The 21,646-nt window shown below is 38.7% G+C and overlaps 1 protein-coding gene and 1 non-coding gene across 14 annotated transcripts in view; one reads left to right on the top strand and one right to left on the bottom strand.

Moving 5' to 3' along the window:
• The window catches only part of GLT8D2 (glycosyltransferase 8 domain containing 2), a 35,293-nt gene that overhangs the window by 995 nt on the left and 12,652 nt on the right, over positions 1-21,646 (bottom strand). For 7 of the 13 annotated variants that reach the window (XM_025048745.1, XM_025048742.1, XM_025048743.1 and 4 more), the window contains 8 exons: positions 17,168-17,215; positions 14,968-15,060; positions 11,643-11,814; positions 8,114-8,231; positions 7,383-7,467; positions 6,575-6,762; positions 4,148-4,314; positions 3,095-3,207 (listed from right to left, as the gene is read on the bottom strand). In XM_025048745.1, coding sequence (XP_024904513.1) covers positions 3,095-3,207; positions 4,148-4,314; positions 6,575-6,762; positions 7,383-7,467; positions 8,114-8,231; positions 11,643-11,814; positions 14,968-15,060; positions 17,168-17,186 — 955 coding nt within the window. In that variant the 5' untranslated portion in view covers positions 17,187-17,215. Of the gene's footprint in view, positions 1-8; positions 877-900; positions 1,990-3,094; positions 3,208-4,147; positions 4,315-6,574; positions 6,763-7,382; positions 7,468-8,113; positions 8,232-11,642; positions 11,815-14,967; positions 15,061-17,167; positions 17,216-17,951; positions 18,006-21,646 lie in introns of those variants that run through there. The other 6 variants (XM_025048744.1, XM_025048747.1, XM_025048748.1 and 3 more) reach the window with 4 other exon arrangements.
• Positions 12,106-12,224, top strand: LOC112481937. The gene has a single exon (XR_003047129.1). It is a non-coding gene; the product is annotated as a 5S ribosomal RNA (ribosomal RNA).

Here is a 21,646-nt window from a genome sequence, read left to right as displayed (position 1 = left end):
TGTGTTTAGAGAAAAATAATAGGCTTGTTAGAAAATAAAATGTTCATATTAATTATTGAATATAGGTTCATTATTTCAAAAGTTAAACAAATCAAAGAATATACAATGAAGACTCTACCACGTACTGAAAATCTCCCAAATAACCACTGTTAAGAGTTTCTCATGAAATCCTTTCAGTAACGTTCTACCTGCACACCAGTCTGGAGGTAAATATGTGCATGTATATGTTATATATGTGTGTGTGTGTATATAAACACATTTTTTAATTTATTCGTAACTTGCCTTTTTAAATTACTGTCTTAGGAAACTTTCCACACCAGCACATATGGATTTATTGAATTATTTTTAATGACTACATAGAATGAATATATGATGATTTAGCAGGTTCCTTCTCAGGGACATTTAGGCTGTTTCTGTCCCTTCACTAGCATAAACAATGCTAAATGAACAGTCTTCCATGCATGTCTTGTGCATGTGTATAAATATATCTGTAGGATAAAATCTTGTAGCTGGAATGGCTAGATTGAAAGGTGTGTACCTTTTTGATAGGAGGTTGCCAAATCGTCCCCAGAAGGGTTTATAAGTTTCCCTCCCACCTAGAGTTTATAGTTGTTTTTCTACGTTTTCCCTCAACATTTTCCTTTAAGTGGTCTTATTTTTACCACGTAAAATAACTAAGATTAAGATCTACTTTTTAACAAACAGCTATCTTCATTTGAGTATTAGTCCCCTCATAAGAAATCACTTAGAGACTGTATTTACCCTAATATTGCCGTTGCTCAGAATATTTGTAGAATATCTCTTCCAAAAGTATGTTAAGATCTTGCGAATGTAAATCTTTTTTTAAGATATCCTGTATAGTGTTAAATTTTCTTTCTAAGAAAAGGAATTTTATACTTTTAAAAAACCAAAAGTCCACTGAGTAAAGAGAGAGAGAGAATACCTAGATTTTGTTATTCTAGTTTAACATATAAGAAAAAAAACGTCCTGTCTTACATTATTCATAAACATAGCTGTGAAGGCAGTTGCAGCAGAAGAGCTTGGTGTTGCAGGCAATAGAGGCCTAATTGGAAAAATTATCAACTTCCAAAGAATCTACAAAGGCGATGCTCACTGGGAAGAGGCACCTTCATGTGAGAAGTCATCACAGAGTAGGACAGCATCTTTCAGCTGAAGGACTGCGTACGGACTTGAGATTTTGCTTTTAGCTAAGTATGTTTCATAAATTTTTTAAATCTTAAGCCTCCCTGTTGAGGCTCAAACTTAATACCCATGAGCGTTAACATTGCTTTCTGCTTTCAGAACACTCTAAAACTGAGTCATTTTTCAAATGATCATTGTGTAGATTTACTTTGCAAATCGTCCCTGATTCCAAAACTTTCAGCACAGAATAGGTTCTGTTCTACAAAGAAAAATGACTTCTTTCCCTTGGGAAGATCCTGCTCCTTCCTACTACTTGTCGATAAGTTAGATGTTTCACAAAATGTAATTCTGAGTGTCTGTTCCAAGGTCATAAAATAATCTAACCTTATTGATCTAAGTTCTGCATAGTTTTTCTTACACAATATTTCTTAAAGACATTCTCCTTTGATGGGATTTTCTGCACATTCATTACATGGATATGTTGATATTTGGCTTAACAGTGAACTCAATATTATTATAAATCAAATCAGACAGAACAATAGTGTCCTTAACATCCCTGTGTCACTCTTAACATGCATACAGATGCTCAGGAAAATCAGGGAAGATTCTGGTAATGAGGCAGAAGCAAATCTATAAAGAAGAAGAGACAAGAACCCAGCTTCCACCATTTTTTCTGTCCTTTCTCTGTCCTAGAGAGTAAGGGACATACCACCTTGCAGGATTATTCTCAAAATTAGAAATAATGTTCACCTTTATCACCGGAACCTAGCTCAGTTCTTGTCAGTGCAGTAGATACCTGGTAAAAATAAATCCATTGTCTCCAATTCTAAAATAATCCCCAAATGTCTGAAAAAAAAAGATTTGTAATAACTTCTTTGGCAGCAAAACCTAGATCCCACTCAGGGTATTGTAGAACATAAGTATATGCACCACATTACCTTTTTTTAAATTCAAAAGCTTTCTGAATTTCTAAACAGGTCTGGCCAGTGGTTTTGGCTAATGGGTTGTGGCCATCTCTCTGAATGAATGTAAAAGTGTTCTGTACCTAGCTCAGTTCTAAGCAATTCACAAATATTTGGTAATCAATTCCTTACCAAAAAAAAAAAAAAAAAAAAAAACCTTTATAAGGTTCTATAAGCTTCATTTTACAAATGAAAAAACGAAGGCACAGAGAGTTTGAGTAACTTGCCCAAAATCATAGGTAGTAGCAGAGTTGGGATTTCAACCCATACCCTAGAGCCTGCACTCCTGTAGTGAAGAGTGAATAAGTGCCTGTTAGGGGACTCACAGCACACATCATCAGTAAACAACTTCTTTTTAAAAGATAAATTGACAGTTGTCTAAATGCATCATAAGCCATTATGCTAATTCATTTGGTTTTGTCCACTGTAGCTACTACAAAAGTTCAAGAAAGGTATGTGAAAAAGTTTTGATGATGAAAGTTCTAAATAGTTAATGTTTATCTGGCACACACTATGTGCTAAGCATGAGTCTAATTGCTTTTTGTGAATTCCTAGAAACACAACTCTAGGGTAGTTAATTTTTATCAGTTGCATTTGCAGAATCTGAGCAATGAGAGCTAACGGATCCAAGGTAATCTCCAAGGTCACCTGGAGCAGTGGTCCCCAACCTTTTTGGCACCAGAGACTGGTGCTCCTATGAGAAGTTAATGCCTGAGGATCTGAGGTGGAGCTGAGGCGGTGATGCTAGCGCTGGGGAGAGGCTGCAAATACAGATGAAGCTTTGCTCGCTCAACCACTGCTCACCTCCTGTGGTGCGGCCTGGTTCCTAACAGGCCATGGACCAACGGGTACTCCCCAGCCCGGGGGGTGGGGACACCTGACCTAAGAGATTTGAATTGAGGAAGCTGGTGTGAGAGCACACTTTTCCCACCTTGGTGCTCACTGGGTCTATAAAATGCACTTTTCTGTTGTTTTTCTGAAGTACTTACCCAGGTGCCTTATGTGCCACAGGGGGTTGATAGTGGAGTATTTCCCGTGAAATACAATCAGCATCGGGGAGGTGGCCACACCTCCACCCAGGGAGCTGCTGTAGAGATTTTCCCTAAGAAAAGGGATAAAGAGCTAGTGACATTTGGTCTGGAGCCCCACAGATTCACATCAAGTAGAATCTAATAATTTTAAAGGAGGTAAGACAGTCTCTCACTATATGATAAGACTTTCGCTTTTTATTTTGAAAATTGTCAAACCTATACAAAATTATAAAAAGAATACCATGAACTTCCATATACTTTACCTAGATTCACAGTGTTAATACTTCGCCATTTTAATCTCAGGCTTTTTTGTGGCAAATGTAGAAGATTAAGTTCTGATCCTACATTATTTAGATAACTATTCACAAATTGAAGGTTATGATGGTATTAAAAATACTCAGAAAAAGAGGAAAGAGAATACGATGATATGATCAATAGTTATCTACATTATTTAGATAACTATTCACAAATTGAAGGTTATGATGGTATTAAAAATACTCAGAAAAAGAGGAAAGAGAATACAATGATATGATCATTGTATTATGATCATATCATAATAAAACTGAGTCAGTTTTATTTTCTTTATTTAAAACTTCGGTAATAAAAAATGGCAAGTTTTTAAAACTTGGACCCTAAAAACAAAGTTGACTTTATAAAATAATCATTAAAATAAATCTATGTAAGAAGGAGGAATCTTGACTAAGATTAATGATTTTCAGTGGACAAGGTTCACTAGGATTCTCGAAGAACACTAAAAGTCATATCGTTAAACAATTTATTAGAAAAATGTTTGTATAAGAAAGGATTCCACAGGATCTTACTTCTTCTGACACGTCATTTGAGAATAAATTTTCATCTACTATCCCTTTTCTTTCTCAACTGTGCCTTTGTGAAGAAGTAGGATCTTAGATGTATGTAAAATATTTCTGACCCCCTGAGCTATGCATGGGAAATTAATTGAATAACTTTGTTCCCAAGCATGGAAAAAATGGTAGCGAAGTCTACACATACTCCACATTTTTTTGCATCCATTTCTCCAATTGTTTGGTGATGCGCTGGTGCTTCCATTCCGTCATGTTGGCAACAATCACACCGGGATTGAAAGAACAAGTGCTGGGGCTTATGCCCAGGTCCTTTATGGTCTTCTTGCGGTAGTCCAGATAGCCCATATATGTATTCTGTCAAGGAACAGGATAAGCATGCTTTTGACCAACAAATCTTTTGTTTCCGAACAACGATCATTTTCTTAAAACCATTGTGCAGTGTCTCTGGGTCTCCCCGCCCAGTGTCCTTTGCTGGCTTCTTCTTGTTTTCCCAACTTCTAAAAGCTGAGTGCCCCTAGTCTCACTTGTAGCACCTCTTCCTTTCTCTGGCACTAACGCTCTAGACAGCCTCATGGCTCTAAATACTATCTGTGTAGACGGTCCTGACCTCTCTGGATTTCCCACTCCTGCTCCATCTGCCAATTCAGTGTCTCCTTCTGGATGCTTAATAAGGCAGCCCTACTTCCATCCAAAAAGTGCTCCCGATCCTATCCCAAACGTGCTTTCCAACAACCTGCCCCACCTCAGTTAGTGGCATCTCTGTCCTTCTAGCGACTTAGGCGAAGAAAACCCAGAGTCCTTAGGTCATCTTTGACTCCTCTTACTCACTTTGCATACAATTCTGGCAGCAAATCTATTGGACCCATCTTCCAAAAACATATCCAGAAGCCAACCACTTCCCATTCACTGGATTTCCGCCAGCTCCCATGTCCCTGCTTCTACCCCTTTCGGCCCCACTCTGTCTCTGCATGATTTATCTGCTCAAAGCCTCACCAGTGGCTTCCCATCTCACTCAGAGTGAAAGCCACAGTTCCTAAAGCGACCTGCCCTGCCCTTCCATTACGCCTCTGACTTCTATTATTCTTTCCCTTGATCCCTCAGCCACACTGACGTTCCTCTAATATGCCAGACAAGCTCCTGCCTCAGGACCTTTGCACTTGCTGCTACCTATTCTTGGAATGTTTTCCCCCTGCTTAGGTGGTTCCTTTCATTCTTTCAGGTTTGATCTCAGCAACGCCATCTCAGCAGAGCCATCCATGATCACCCTATTTAAAATACAGCCCCAACTCCACTCTGATCCTCTGTTAAGTATTTTACCTGTCTTCCCTCTAGAATGTAAGCTACACAAAGGCAGGGCTTTTAGCTTTGTTTACTGTATTACTAGTACCTAAAACAGTGTCAGGCACACAGCAAGCACTCAGTACGTAGCTGACTGAATGCAACATGAGGCAGGATGTACTGTTTTGCCCACGTGGGCGGCCATAATCCACCTCAGTGGGATGCTCGAATATGACATGGAAGTAACAGAAATACTCAGGCGCTTTCAAGAACTTTAAGTGCATGCAATAAGGTTACATGCATCGACTAATTAATTCTCACAATGACTCTCCCTCTATTTGACAAATAAGGGAGAAAACAGTTGTTTAAGTAACTTGCCCAGGGTCACAAAGCTACTATGTGAGGGAGCCCAGATCCTGACAAAGGTAGGTCTGGCCCCAGAGTCTAGCCTTAAAATTAAAATTATTTGTATTTTTATTTAATTTTTTTTTAAAGTATAAAAGAAAAGCTTTATCAGAAGGGAAAGTACACTTCCAGACGCGGAAGTGGGCCTGAGCAAGAGAAGCGTGGCTCAAAAGGCCAATTAAAATTATTTTTTAAATTAAAATTAAATTTAAAATTATTTCCTGGAACTTTTTTTTGAAGAATAGCGTTTGATTCTTCCTCCCACCCCTTTAATCCCACTCCCCCTACACACACACTTCCACCCCTGACCCATGGATGTTGATGTTTCCCCTTATGAGCTGGATCTCTGGTGGGGGGTTGGGGGGGCTCCTCCCACGCGCTCGCAGCAATCTGGGGGGCGGGGCCTGGCGCACCCGGGACGTGAACCCAAAACCTTCAGCTTGCAAAGCACACTTGCTAACCACTACACTATGGAGCCACAGCCCAGTATTTGATTCTTAATGGCACCTTGCATTTTAAAGCCATTCTTCTGGTTCGACTTCCCTCATTTCCACCAGGGTAAAGAGCTTGAACAAAATCAAGATTTTCCTCAGCTGACAGGGGGAAAAAAAAAAAGCGACGGTCAAAACTCTGAAAATAGAACCAAAGAGTCAGCGAGTCTCTTACAGAAAACGCCATCTCTGACAGAGGGTGGTGAAGAGTGACCTAACCCCGTCTGTTATTTCTGGCGCATGTAGTCCGCGCGGGACACTTTGACCTCATGTAATTTCATCACAGCTCATAAAATCGCAACAGAGATATTACTATAGGTGTCAGATGAGGAAAGTGGGACTTGCAGGGTTAAGTAACTTGCCCAGAGTCGCTAAGAGGTGGAGCTGGGGTGTGACCGCCCCCAGCAGTCCAGACTGGCGGCTCTCCAGGTGTAGCTTACCTGTATTTTGCGTTGTGGGAGAAGAGAGGGTGAGAGCGGCAGGGTCAAGGTAGGAATCTGAAACAGTGGGCTCACCTGCAGCCCCACGAGTCTGTTCGTGTCCAGAGATGAGGGCAAATCACAGTCATCTGAAAACGCGGCCGCATGGCCCAGGGCCAAGGTGGTGTCGTACAGTTCTTGGATATCACCTGAATTTAGAAACATCAGGAGTTAAAATACTATAGCATTTGCTTCAGGGATGGATAGAGCCTTAGAACTTTAACTAATCTTCATTTTGCTTTAGGGGAGAAGTATCTGACCCCTGATTTCATGTGGCTTGGCAATATGATTAATAAAAATAGCTCATATCAATTTAGAAAGGCACTTGAAAAGAAGCTGCGATCACTCTTTGTCAAATTTCTTTATTTCTGTTGCTATGTAGGTACCACAGCAATGCTTATCTTTTTTGCATGTGGGAACGAGATAAGGCTACATTTGAACACCAAAACTTAACTCACTTCTAAGAATGTCATCAGTGAGACTACCTTCCTACATTTTAGGGGTGCAGAGAAGGGAAAGGCTACCAAGCTATTAATCACAGACTTTGACGATCAGAGAGTGGCTCTTAGAAAGACAGCTGGACTGTCCAGGGAAGCGAGTATCAACCCCTGTTTTCAAAATATTCCCAAATTTACAACAATACTATACTCCCAACTTGAATGAGCAGTCATAATCACTGGGCAGCTAGCTACTTGGAAAATGAAGAGAGAGAGTCGTTCTACTTATCAGCTGCTCCTTTTCCAAGTGGTCTCGCCGTGGGTGACTATACCTTGCACAATGACATCATCGTCCAAATAGATGACTTTCTCATGTTGGTGGATAAGCAGAGGGAGATAAAATCGAACAAAGTTCAGCTGTTAAAACAACAAAAGGAGCAATGTTGGGGAAGAGGCATGCAACTCAGAGTCTTCCAGGGGTGCTGGAGAGTCGGCTTGGACCATGGCCTTGGTTCAGCTCCAGGTTCGATGCAGAATAAAACAGGGGCTGCCAGGCTGCCTCACCTGAGCTTCTGGTGCCCAACTTATCTGCGCCTTGGGCTGAAACCAGTGCTGGCAGATCTGTGCTTCTCCTAGATTTAAACTCCCCAGCTTCTCAGACTATCGCCAGCTTCATCTCTGAATTGTTGCAGTGGGCATCACAGAAGCTTCCCCCCTCAATCTTTTAGGCCACAAATTGCCTGTTTTCCTCTACACTCGGTAATTTGACTACTGTTAACTAAATCTCACACACACACACACACACACACACACACACACACACACAGAGGCATCATCCCCAACAATAGGCTCAACTTCTTAATGACTTCATTATGTTTATGGAAACCATTTTAAATCCTTTCTGGAACAGGTGGCTTATAAATTACAAATAAGCAGAGTTTGGTGGAGACCTAACAACTGTGAGGCTTCAAAAATATTCTGTCTGGACTCCAGTGGCTAGTGCTCCATACTGAACAAGGTCTCACCATAGACTGTCCCCAGCACGTGCACGGTTCCTACTCACAGGCTGGAGTAATTCGGGCCTCGATGAATCTGCTCTGATCTTCCCTTTGAGGACCATAGGGTTGAATTCCACAACTTTAAAGTTTATTTCTCTCAGTTTAGAATGTTCGATCCATTTTCTAAAGAGATGGAAAAAAAAACCTTTAGTACACACCTCCACCTTTCCTCAATTTGTTTATTACCTTAGAGTCAATCTCTTGCCTCCTTAAATAGTTAAAAATGTGTGCAACCTTAGTAGAGTTTAGTCTATAAATCCTTTCGAGTCTTTCCCCATCTGGCCTGGCTTTAAATCATTCTTTTTTTAAAAAGAAAATTATTCACATAACTCTGTCTGCAAAGGAAATGAAACAAAATAGTAATAGCCAAATATCTCCCCAGATCTATATAATCTCCACAGGAAACTGGAAGAACAGAAAGCGTTCCTTCTTTCTGATGAAGCGGCATCTGTGGTTGCTGGTACCATCTTTGCCACGTGCTAACAGCTCTGTAATATTATGAAGCAGGACATTCTCAGTCCTCTACAGGGACGAAAGTCACTTTTACTCTGCTGTTTTGGCTCCGAAGACGATTTGAATTTACCTTTGCTCTGTCTCTCGATTTGAATTTACCTTTGTCTCTGTCTCTCAATCTTCCCCATTGGTCCTCACCCTCTGCCCTTGCCCCTTACATTTTCTCAGTCTTACAGAACTTCTTCTATCTTTTATCCAATTCATAAGATGCTTGGTAGACATAATCTCAAAATAAAATTTCCAGTGACTAAAACCACACATGGGAGCATTTGTTGTCGATTAAAAATCAACAAAAGAATTAAACGTTCCCAATGAAATGTAGATCTGCAAAATTTGAGCCGTAAAAATAAGCCATTTACATGATGTTATATGTCAATTATATTTCAATAAAGCTGGGCGGGGGGGGGGGTGGGTTTTGCACTCATGTCAATAAGAAAAAGACAGACAACCAAGCCGAAAAATTGGCAAGAGACTCGAACATGCATATCCAAACAGTCACACGATGTGCAAAAAAAGTGCTCAGCCTCATCAGAGATAAAGGAACCTCAAATAAAAACCACAGTGAGATACTGCTGGACACTCATCACAGGGGCAAAATTAAAAAGACTGTCAGGTGTCGATGTGGCAGTTGTCACATGGGAGTTTTTACTTCGTGATGATTCACTAAGCTGTACAGGGGATTTATACAATTTTGTTTTTGTGTTATACTTCAATGAAACGAGTTTTTAAAAATATTTTAAAACAAGGGATGGTGGACAGGATCCAAGAACTGGGAATCATTCTCCACTCGAATGTCATTAGTCCTGAAGCTCATGCCTTTTGGCCAAAGTGCAAACCTTTACTGAGAACATACAACACAGGCCATTCTTATGAGTTTGGTTATCTGATTTTTATACCCACAGATGATTAAAGGGCTGTTAACAGCAGGCTAAGTGAACAATCTACAACAATAAATGGTAAGAAGAGAGAGAAATTAGACAGAGAAATGAAAACCATACACAAGCCCTCAAGTCCTACAGCAGACAAGGACCTCTGAGATTGGGAGCAAATGTTTTACCAATCTCAGTATCAAATCCTACAGCAGACAAGGACCACTGAGATTGGGAGCAAATGTTTTACCAATCTCAGTATCTCCTAATGGTGCTAGAACACCAAAATCTAATTATAAAAGCCATACATGAGTCCATTCTCCTTATGAATGATGGAAATAATACTTGAAATGCCTTTAACTTTCCTTCATCACTGCTTTCCCTAATTCTTCCAACCTCCCGAGAGATAGTCACTGTGAACAGCTGGAGAGATCTTCCCAGGTCTTTTTCTTTACAGAAACACATATACGTGCATGTACGCATTTGGGATTTTTGATTTTCATTGCTACAGAATGAATCTTTGTGTCCTTCCAATCCTCATATTCATATGTTGAAAGATTATCCCCAATGTGATGGTGTTTGAGGTGGGGCCTTTAGGAGGTGATTAGGTTATGAGGGTGGAGCCTTCATGAACGAGAGTCACCTCCTTATAAAGGAGGCCCCAGAGAGCTCCCTTCCCCCCTATGTCATGTGAGGACACAGCAAGAAGACAGTCCTCCAAGAATCAGGAAGAGGGCCCTTACTAGACATGGAATCTGCTGGCACCTAGATCTTGGGCTTCTCAGCCTCCAGAACTGTGAGAAATAAAACTATTGTTTATAAGCCACCCAGTCTGTGGCATCCTGTTATAACAGATGGAACGGATTAAGACATTCATAAAATGGATCACACTGTAAGAGGTATACTGCAACTTGCATTTTCCACTTAACGATCTGCCTTGGGAATCTTCTATGTCAGTGTACACAGATTGCTTTCTTTCTCTTTTAATAGCTGGATCATATTCCATAGTTCATTTAAATATTCTTCCATTGATGAACATTTAACTATTTAGCAATTTTTTTTTTTTTTACTATTTCACATAATGCTGAAATTAATGTTGTTGTACATATATTTTGGTACTATGTAGAATTTCTGTAGCACAGATTCCTAGCAGCGGAAATGGTTTGGTGAATCAAACTACATATGCATGTAACACTTTAACAGATATTGCCCTCTCAAAATGCTTTACCAGTTTACAAAGTATGTATTGTATAAACAAGGAATAAGCATGTCTATTTTCCTGCACTAGATATTCTTGTCCTATTTGATTTTTACCATCCTGATGAGTGAAAAGTTATATGTCATTGCTGTTTTAATTGGCATTTCCCTCTTAGTAACAGCTAACATTTTTTCACGTTTATTTGATTGTATTTTTTCTTCTGTGAATTGTCTGTGTTCTATAGTCATTTTTCTACTAGATGCCTGTATGTTTAAAATTTTTTGTATGAATTCTTTATATAGTTGGGATACAATCCTTTGTCTATAATATATCTTGAAAACCTAATTTACTGTGTGATTAATTTCACTTTTTATAGTGGTTTTCATCATTTAAAAGTATATAAATGTTATGCGGTCAAATCTTGCCAGTTTTTTCCTTATGATTTGGGGCCTCAGGGCCCCATTCCAAAATTATACAATTATCGTACATTTTTATAATACATTTAAAATTTGATTTTCTGTTTATTTCTTCTAAATCCAGCTCCAATTTATTTTGTAGTGTAGTGCATGATAGGAAAGAGGTCACTTTGCAGTTCAGAATTATATTAGTGATGATTCTGAGCCATATTAAAATGGTTATATTATATTAATATTCTCTCAGGTTAAGAAAGCAGAGGAAAGAAAAAACATTTTATAAAGAAAGATTTTTACATAAACTACTTAAGGATTGAGGTTCTTTAAGTTCAGTTCAATTCAGTACAATTCAGTTCTGCAGAATGATGCATTGCTCTACCGGATCAATGAGATTTTGCAGAAAATTCCTTAGCTAGGTGACACATTTGTCAGGTCATCCCCTCATTAAGCCGAATGACATTTCTCAAACCAAAAAAAAAAAGGGGGGGGAATCCATTTAAGGAAAGTCAAAAGAAAGTAGAAAACTCCAAAGTCTAATTACCGTATTCGAGAGAGAGTGTTCCGGAGCCCAACTACATAGAACAAAATGTTGGCGTCTGTGTTACTATAGATGCTGTTGATGGCAGCCATGGCGGCACCCATTCTTCCTGCTGCTGCACAAATCACCACGGGAATCTCCCCTTCCAGTTCCTCAGGCATCTCAGAGTCATCCTCTGGAAACATCAAAATCAGTGTCTTGGAACATAAAGGAATTTCACAGAAGAGCCAGTTTAACTTGCCTTCCACACTGCTGGGGGAAGATAGCATGGTGGGAAAGAGACTGCTGATTGTTCTCCAAAATCCAGTCTCTCCTTCTTCCCTTAGCAATAGCACATGGGAGTTTTAGCTGGCACATAGCCAGCTGCTATGAATACTTTTTCCATACTCCTTTCTGACCTGTAGGATGTTAGTGCAAGTAATGTGTGTAACTACTGGGTTTGCTTTTACAAAGAATTTGCTTACTCATCTACAGCCATACCACCCTGAACAAGCCCAATCCCATCTGATCTCGGAAGCTAAGCAGGGTCGGACCTGGTTAGTACTTGGATGGGAGACCACTTAGGAAGATCAGGTGCTGTAGGCTTCAAAAATAAAAAAATAAAGGATTGTAAGCTGACAAGGTCCTTACGATCTGTGAGGACAACCAAGGGTTGCCTCACCTAAAAAATAAAAATAAATAAAATAGAATTTGCTTACTCTCCCCTTTTCCTTTCTCCCTTCCCCTCGGCTGGAATGCTGATGTGATGACAGGAGTAAGAGCAACCATCTTGGATCACAAGATGGAAGCCACCTGCTGAAGACACCAAAACCATAAGGAAGAAGGAATCTGCTCTGGATGATTGTGGAACTGACACATTAGACTTTCACTTGAAAGAGAAAATAAATTTGTATTTTGCTTAAGTCACTATTATTTTGGAGCTCTCTTACAGAAACCAGTTAAATAGCCTAACGCATAAACACAGTTGAAAAACATGTGAAGAACTGAAAAGCCTCATTGAATTCAGCAATTTCAACTCCTCAACTTTCCTCTGAATTGGAATATTTACCTCACCTCTGCTGCTATAAAATATACTACTTGTGACCTTCCTTCCCTCATCTGCCCTCTAGTCAAGTGTTTCAAAAGTTGACAGAAAGAGAAAGGAGGTAAATGAAAAGCATGACTAATGCACAAAATCAATAATTGATTATTCTTTTGAGCCTTGGCTATAACATACAATACTGATGATACATGTATGTATTATTTTAAAACCAAAATGAAATCATACCTTTCATAGTCTTCTCTCTCTTTCTCTTTCTCTTTAAAATAGTTTTATTGAGGCATAATTTAGATACTGTTGTAGACTGAATTGTCTATAACCCCTAAAATTCATATGTTGAAGCCCCAACTCCTAATACCTCTGAATGTAAGTTTTTGGATATAGGGCCTTTAAAGAGGCAATTAAGTTGAAAGGGGGCCGTTATGGGGGGAGGGGGCCTTAATCCTATATGACTGGTGTCCGTGTGAGCAGAAGAAGAGATACCAGGGATGCAGGCACAGGGAAAAGGTCATGTGAGGGCACAACAAGAAGGCAGCCATCTGCAAGCCAAGCAGAGAGGCCCCAGGGGAAGCCACCTTGATCTAGCATTTCCAGAGCTACAAGAAAATAAATATGTTGTTTAAGCCACCTAGTCTGTGGTTCTTTGTTATGGCAGCTCTGACAAACTAATACAGGTTTATTTGTATTTACTTACTGTGAATGTACAATTCAATGATTTTTTTGGTAAATTTGAGTTGTGCAACCATAATCACAGTCCAAATTTAGAACATTTCCATCACCCCGAAAAGTTCCCCTGAGGCAGTCTGCAGTCAACCCATGCCGCCTCTTAGCACAAGACAACTACCAATCTGCTTTCTGTCACCATAGATTTGCCTTTTCTAGAAAGTTTGTATAAACGGAAACATACAATATATGGTTTTTTGGGTCTGGCTTCCTTCATTTAGCTTCCAGTTTGGGGCACCTATGAATAATGTCCTATAAACATGTGTATACATGTCTTCGTGTGGAAATCATTTTTTCCTCAGATGTTCCTAGATTATTTAGACCAGATTATGTATGTTTTTAATTGTTTTATGAATTTCCATATTAAGAAAAAGTCAGCTCCGTGAGAGTGGGGACATGATTTTGTTCATGGTTATGTGTCTAGTGCCTTAGCAATTGGCTTTTAAAAAAGTGTGGAATAAACGTGTGTAAAGCACCAAATTATTAACTGTATTTGTCTTTGGCTGAAACAGCTATAGGTAATATTTTTTCCTTTTCTGTATTTTCCATAAATGAGTGCATTTGCTTGACTAATATAAAAAGCAAATTAATCAAAAATATAATAAATATGCTACCGGTGCTTCTTAATTTATGTGGGCTGACTTTGTGTGTTTTGCAGTTATGAAGGTGCCAGTTCACAATTCTTCTCCTCAGGGAATTGGTCTCCTCAGTAGCTGGAAGAGGATACAGGGTCAATGCAGGATCTTTTTATACGTTGACAATTATGAGGCTGTTTGTGCACTGATGAGAATGAACCAGCAGGGAGAAGAAAGAGATGGCAATTTTTATAAGCAAAATTACTGAGAGACTCCAAAAGGATGGGTGTAAAGCAGGTAAAGCAGGCCACTCAAAGTGTGGTCCAAGAACCAACAGTATCGGCATCAACTGAGTGCTTACTGGAAATGCAGAGTCTTAGGTCCTGCCCTAAGTCTACTGATTCAAAGCCTCTCCAGGTGGGACCCAATACTGTGTTTTAACAAGCCCTCCATGTGATCCTTATATGTGCTAAAGTTTGAGGAACACAAATAGTCTAGAACACAACTGAAAAGTTGGTCTTGGCCTTCAAGCAGGTGTTTGGGAAGTGACCAAATTGTTGCTTATCTCTGAACCCAGCTACTGAAAGGACTCAGAGGAACATATTTAAACCGAGTTTCCAGGTATCCCATCTCGATAGATTACATGCCTGCTTACCTCTTTCATTCTTTTTTAAAATGCATTTTTAATTGTGGTAAAATACATTTAACACAAAATTTGCCATTTAAACCATTTTTAAGTGCACAGTTCAGTGGTATTAAATACTTTCACACTGTTGTACAATCATCACCACCATCCATCCCCAGAACTCTTTTCGTCTTGTAAAGCTGACAGTCTATACCCATTAAACATTAACTTCCCATTTCCCCTCCTCCTAGGCCCTGGCAACCATTATACTTTCCGTCTCTATGATTTTGATTATCTAAGTACCTCATATAAGTGGAATCACACATTATTTGTCTTTTTGTGACTGGTTGATTACATTTAGCATACCTGCTTCATTCTTGAGCACAGTCCCCTTATGTACTTTCTTATACAGAATCCCACAGAGGGTCACAATCAGAAGGAAGAGCAACACCTGATTAACTGAAACAAAAACAGAAACATGTTCAAGTTTAATGTATCAAGCCGAAATTGTGGAAAAGTTTAGAACAGCCATGTGAGCAGATGCATTCCCTGACATACCCTGGAGAGGTGGTCTGGGACCTTTCTTTAAGCAGATGGCACGTGGGGTAAGAAGTTAACCTGGGATACTGTTGATGCTCAAGGATACACACATGTAGTTTAAGGAGGATCCAAACCAGGGCTAAATCCAAGCAGTCTGATGGCAGAGGCTACAACCTTATGACTATATGATGCTGTCTTTACTGTGCATAAATACTTTGTTTCGAATAATAGCCAACATTTATATAACACTTACGATGAGCAAGTACTTATTATGAGTACATGTTCTTAGCCGTTAGAACCCACCTAAGATCTTCTCAGTTAATTCAACCACTGGTCAAGGATGACATACAGAAAATTCTTGCCTTGGTTAAGAGATTGAAAGACCTGTTTACCTCTTCCAGTTTTAAGCCTCCAGGAGCAACTGTCCCCAAACAGCAACACTTCTCCCTGGGATTTATTGAGAAGTGGAAGGGTGTAGGGCAGTGCTTTCGTAAGCATGGAGCACATACCACTGGTTATAGCAGAGATGACTTAGGAGGTTTGTGTTCATAGCATAAGGAATATTAAATCTCAGTGTGAGAAATCAGTCCTAATTTCATATGCAGGCAGGCAACAAAAGCTACACAGAATTGAATAACATTCTAATCATATATAGTTGTACAATCACATTCTTTTTATGATTGGAGATAATTATTTTCTATTTACAGTAAGGATATAAACTTCCTATTACAAAGTAAACTTATAATTTTTAAAAAATCGGTCGATTTAAAGAAAATAGTCATGCATAGGACCGAAGGAACATAGATGATGAAAAATTGTGAAGGTGGTACACAATTGTCTGCAGTTTGGAAAACACTGGTAGAAGGGGAAAGGGCTGGGATTTAAGCCAGACTCAAATCTCATTTCTACTACTTCCTAACTGTGTGGCCTTGGACAGGTTACTTAACCTCTCTGAGCCTCAGTTTCTCATCTGCTAAATGGGGATTGTAATAATAATTATTACTTCGTAGTTGTATTTTGAGGTTCAATAAAGATTTTATAATTGTTGTGTATTATTATTTATTATTTTTGTGCATCAAGATATTTAACATTTATAGGCCTCATACCAACCTATTTTCTGGCCTCTAGGCTTTTTTTCTTTACATTTGTAAAATTTATAAAATGAAAGAGTTAGACAGTCTCTAAGGATGACTTCCAGAACTGCATTCTAAGGCCCAATGATTCCATCTTGCTAACTGACACACAGCTCCTCTCTGCCTCTGGTGTATCAAATTCCATCAGAGACAACGAGATACTAGACTCAGTTTAAAACTAAGCTATAGAGAAGCAGAAGATAAGGGACAAAGTTATATAGTTTATCAATACATCTGATTAACATTCACCTGCCACAGTCAGTTTAGGGAAGTGGCCCACAGTGACTGCTGTCTGCCCCTTTCAACCATGACTCTTATTGCTGATAGAGATAAAAGTTTTTTATTAGTATAAGTATGTCCCATGCAATACTTGGGATATACTTATACTAAAAAAAATTATTCATAGTTTATCTGAAATTCAAATCTAACTGGATATCTTGTCTTTTCATCTGCTACATCCGGCAACTCTACCCTGAGGATATCAGTAATACCATCAGGTTACCATATTTCCCCCATATTCACAAATTTCTCGATCTAAAATCAGGGTCAAATCAGGGTTTTGATGGGGTCTGATAAAATTTGAGGTGAGTCTTTAAGAACAAGAATACAAAATTACAAATGCTAAATTGGACAGGAACATGAATATTTATTTACAATGAAAAAATAATCTTTGCAAGTTTTATAGAAACATATGACCCCTCTCATGATAAGTCAACCTCTGTCCAAAATACTTAACTACTTTCCATGTGAATCATCCTGAAATAATGATGCCAAGAACTGCTTGTGGGAAAACTATGAAAATCAAAGCATATTTCAAAAGAAAGAAAAGCCAAGACCCAGCATCACAACAGCCCTCCAAAATATCTCTTTTTAATCATTAATTGTAATCTTACTTTTTCGTAACAAAGCCATGTGTATTCACGTAGATAAAAAACTGTGACCTGTGGATTAAAGAAAAAAAATTTGTTTAAAAGAAAATCAACCCAAAAGTCATCATAAAATTATTAAGGACTATATCTTTGACTGTCAGATATGTGGTGAATTGTGCAATTATCCTTTACTGTTCTGAATCTAGAATTTTTGAAACTGAATACTTCTTGAATGTGTAGCTTGCTTCTTCAAATTGACATCTCAATTTGAACCACGCAAAGGACCCCCAAGACAAAATCTTTGTCTTCAAGTTTTTTCACCTTCTCCAAAAAGAGCCCTGCCAGCCTTTGGGTTAGCAGCAGATCAGATGGCGCTAACCGAAAGAAGTGTCACACAGGTAGGTCACCTTGACCTAAAATATCAACCCCATGCCTTTTACTTTGCTGTCATAATTTCATTCTTTTGATAAGGAAGCTTTTATGTCTTCAGGAATCCCTTGTGGATACAAAACCATTCCTGAGAGGGGCACACCTACACTCAGGTCATTCATTCATTCATTCATTCAGTATTCATTAAGATCTTAACAAAAGCCCAGCACCATGATACGTACTGGGGATGCACCAATGAACAGATTTGTCCTTGTCCCTATCATCATGGAGTTTTCAACCCACTGGGGGAAGGAGATAATAAGACGTAACAAATAAAATAGATTATGGTAAGTGCTATGAAGGAAGCAACAGAGGGGCTGAGATAAAGATAAACAGAGGTGGGGAGTGTGTCAGGAAGAGAAATCAGGAAAAGCCTCACCGAGGAGATGGCACTGGATCAGAAGGAAGGCTTCTTCGAAGACAGGCTGGAAGGCTGCCAGAGACAGATAAGCTTTGGCAGTTTGGCATTACTGTACACTGTCTGAAGTAATTAAAATACTCACCTTTTTGCAACTTCATATATACCAATGTTGAAAAGCCCTTCTACCTCTATTTTGAAGATTATAGAAAATAAAGAAGGGACCAGGACACAAAACGAAGGGAGACTTTTCACTTGATATTCTTACAGGGCTTATATTAAACTTATTTAAGAACCAGTATGGCTCTCGGCACTGATCGATTAAAATGGGCACCGCCGCTGTCCCACCAGTATATTCTGACTAATAAACAGCAGCCATAACACCCACAGAATATTTAATCATATGAACGTACTATCTGTTGAACCAAATAAACAAATAGTTCAATACAGGAAATTCTAAATACAGACACACACAATGCATGTTCTGATAAACAACCAGAGTGGCTGTCAGAACATCGACCATTCTCATATTCAACAGACCAACTTTTTACTTTTTACATGGAGCTCTTGGCTTGCATGAGACAAATCCAGGGCAAATTCCAAGAGGACTAGCAACTAAATATAATCCAGGAACAACTTTTAACAGACGAGGCCAATTGCTTTTTCAGTGAATAAAGAATTAGCTTAATGAGAACTATTTTTCTGCCATTTGATACATGTTGACATGGTAATTTCTTCGTGGTGTCCTAGCTTTCTGTAAATATCCTACCTGTAAATATCCTATCTGTAAATATGTGTAAATATCCTATGAACTTCCATAATTAGAAAGGGTGCTCCACCTAGGGAAACCACAAATGCTGTATAATATATATTCAGTACACCTGCTTTAAAAATCACTTACTATGATGCATTTATACTTGCTGTTGAGTGTATCAATAATTTGTTCTTTTCTATTGCTGAATAGAATTCCATTGTATTGATATATGAGTTTATTTATCCACTTACTCACTAAAGGACGTCTGAGTTGTTTCCAGTGTTTTGTGATTATGAGTAAAGCTTCCAGAAACACTTGTTTACAGGTTTTTGTGTGATTCTAAGTTTTCACCTTTACCACAATATCTTCAAGTGGGATTGCTAGGTCATTTGGTAGATGTATGTTTAATTCTACGAGAAACTGCCCATCTGTTTTCCTGAGTGGCTGGATCATTTTACATTCTTACCAGTAATATAAGAGAATTCCAGTAGCTCTGCATTCTTGCTAGCACTTAGTATTCTCAGTAATTTTAATTTTTGCTGTTCTTATAGATATATGTCACTCTGGTTTTAATTTGCACTTCCCTAATGACTACTGATGTTGAGCATTTTGTATGTGACTACTCGCCATCTTTATATGGTTGTGATGGTTAATTTTATGTGTCAACTTGACTGGGACATAGAGCACCCAAATATTTGGTCAAACATTATCCTGGGTGTTTCCGTGAGAGTGTTTTCGGATGAGATGAACACTGAAACAGAGGACTAAGCAAAGAAATTGTCCTCTCTGATGTGGGTGGGCCCCTACAACTAACTGAAGTTCTTAATAGAACAAAAACGTTTGGCCTTCTCCTGAGTAAGAGAGATTTTCTTTAGCCTGACTGCCTTTGAACTGGGACATTATCCTTTTCCTGCCTTCAAACTCGAATTGAAACATATGCCAGTCCTGGGTCTCAAGCCTGCCATGTCTTCACACTTGAACTAGAATTATACTATTGGCTTTCTTAAATCTCCTGCTTGCCGATTCCCCCTGCAGATCTTGAGTCTTATCAGCCTCCATAATCGCACAAGCCAATTCCTTCTAATAAAGTCTCTTTTACCTATATATACAACTTATTGGTTGTTTCTCTAGGGAGCCTTGACTAATACAGTGGTGAAGTGTCCGTTTAAATCTTTTGACTATTTTTTAATTGAGACATTGATTTTTTTTTTTTGAGTTTTGAGAGTTCTTTACATATTTTGGATATAATTCCTTTGTTGGGTATATGATTTACAAGTACTTTCCTCCAGTATGTGGCTTGTCTTTCCATTCTTTTAACAATAAATTTTGCAGAAAAAAAGTCTTTCATTGCGATGATGTCAAATTCATCAATTTTTTTCTTTTATGGCTCATGTGTTTGGTGTCATATCTAAGAATTTTTGGCCTAACCTGAGGTCATGATGAGTTTCTCTGACATTTTCTTTTGAGAGTTTTGTAATTTTATATTTTATATTTTGAGTTAATTTTGCATATGGCATGAAGTATAGGTCAAAGTTCATTTTTTAGCATATAAATATCTAGTTGTTCCAGGATCACATAATGAGAATACCATTTCCAGGGAATTATTTTCTTTAATATTTTATTCCAGTTTCAAATCTAGAGGATGAAGTGTTTCCAAAAGAAGGGAGAAAAGGCTCAATACAGGTTTTGGATTTCCTCCTACACTTCCTACAAGGATTATAGATCTGGATAGCCACAATGGCTAAAAAGTGAGTTACATTATCAAATAGAGATTCAGCAATGTGCTCAAAGTAGCATCAGGCTTAAGGAGGCAAGAAAAGGGACAATATGTTATGAAAAAGTTTCAACCAAATATTTCCCCAAATTCAAATCCTATCTTTTCACAATATTCTGGAGTATTTTATTTGTGCTCTGAAACCCAAGAGAGCTAACAAGCTCTCTGTTCTCGAAACACATCTGTTACAACCCTGCTTCCTGGTATCCCAGTTCATAATTTATCTAGATGATTATTACAATACCTTATATATTCATTGGAAGAAGCAATGGGCACTAAGAGAAGCATGGGATAACTGGACAGGTTTGGTGGAAAACATAGTTAAACCATTAGAAAAGAATTTTAGATTATAAAATTCAAATTAGTCTAGAAATCTAAAATTCAATTTTGTCATATTTATATATTCATTTGCTTCTTTGTGGCATTCTGTCAATCACCCCAGGAGCTGGAAACTGACTTCCTTTATGTTAGAAAAAAGTTAATTCATTATAAATAACAATCGTCTTGAAAACTCAAAGTTTATTTTAAATTAAGTTGATCCTTCTTAATTATGGTCCTTCAAAGGAACTTGTGAACTTGACATTTGACTTATGGCAAGAGTCAGCCAACAGGGTATAATACCCTTTAGAAATTAGCAACAAGACAGAGACAGCCTGCAGGACAAGACAGGCAGGATGTCACAGTACCCTAGGGTTTCTTCATGAACTAAAGTGTTGTGAGAAGTTGATCTAGACAAATTCTTCAACAGGGATCTGATGCAAGTCTTTAATTCACTGTAAACAAGCAGCTACAATGTCCCTTTTGTTTTCCTGGGATATAGACTGGATACCCAAAGCTCTGAGTACATTTGCAGTGACCCTTCTCCTCTTCCCCTCTTGCACCTGGGAAAGAATCAAGCCCAAACAGCACACTATTTAGGATTCTTCTGAGATTGGTTTCAGGTAGTTTTGAATCCATTTATGATTTTAGGTGACATGCGTTCAGCTAACTTTTTGAGAAGATATAAGCCTTACCTGATCACTCTGTCCGGGTGCTCCCTGACCCCTGTTCCTGTCCCCATCTCTGTACTTCCGACACTGTGTTCTCACATGATGGGTGTGCCTCTCTTTCCCACGAGATGGTGAGAGGACTGACGACAGGTACTGTGGCTTACCTACCTCTGTGTGTCTCAACAAATGTGCGTGGAAT

Source organism: Pteropus alecto, unplaced genomic scaffold, assembly GCF_000325575.1.
Source record: "Pteropus alecto unplaced genomic scaffold, ASM32557v1 scaffold94, whole genome shotgun sequence".
NCBI lineage: Eukaryota > Metazoa > Chordata > Mammalia > Chiroptera > Pteropodidae > Pteropus > Pteropus alecto.
The sequence above is the reverse complement of the archived record's forward strand: the minus strand, read 5'-3'. Positions and strand labels throughout refer to the sequence as shown.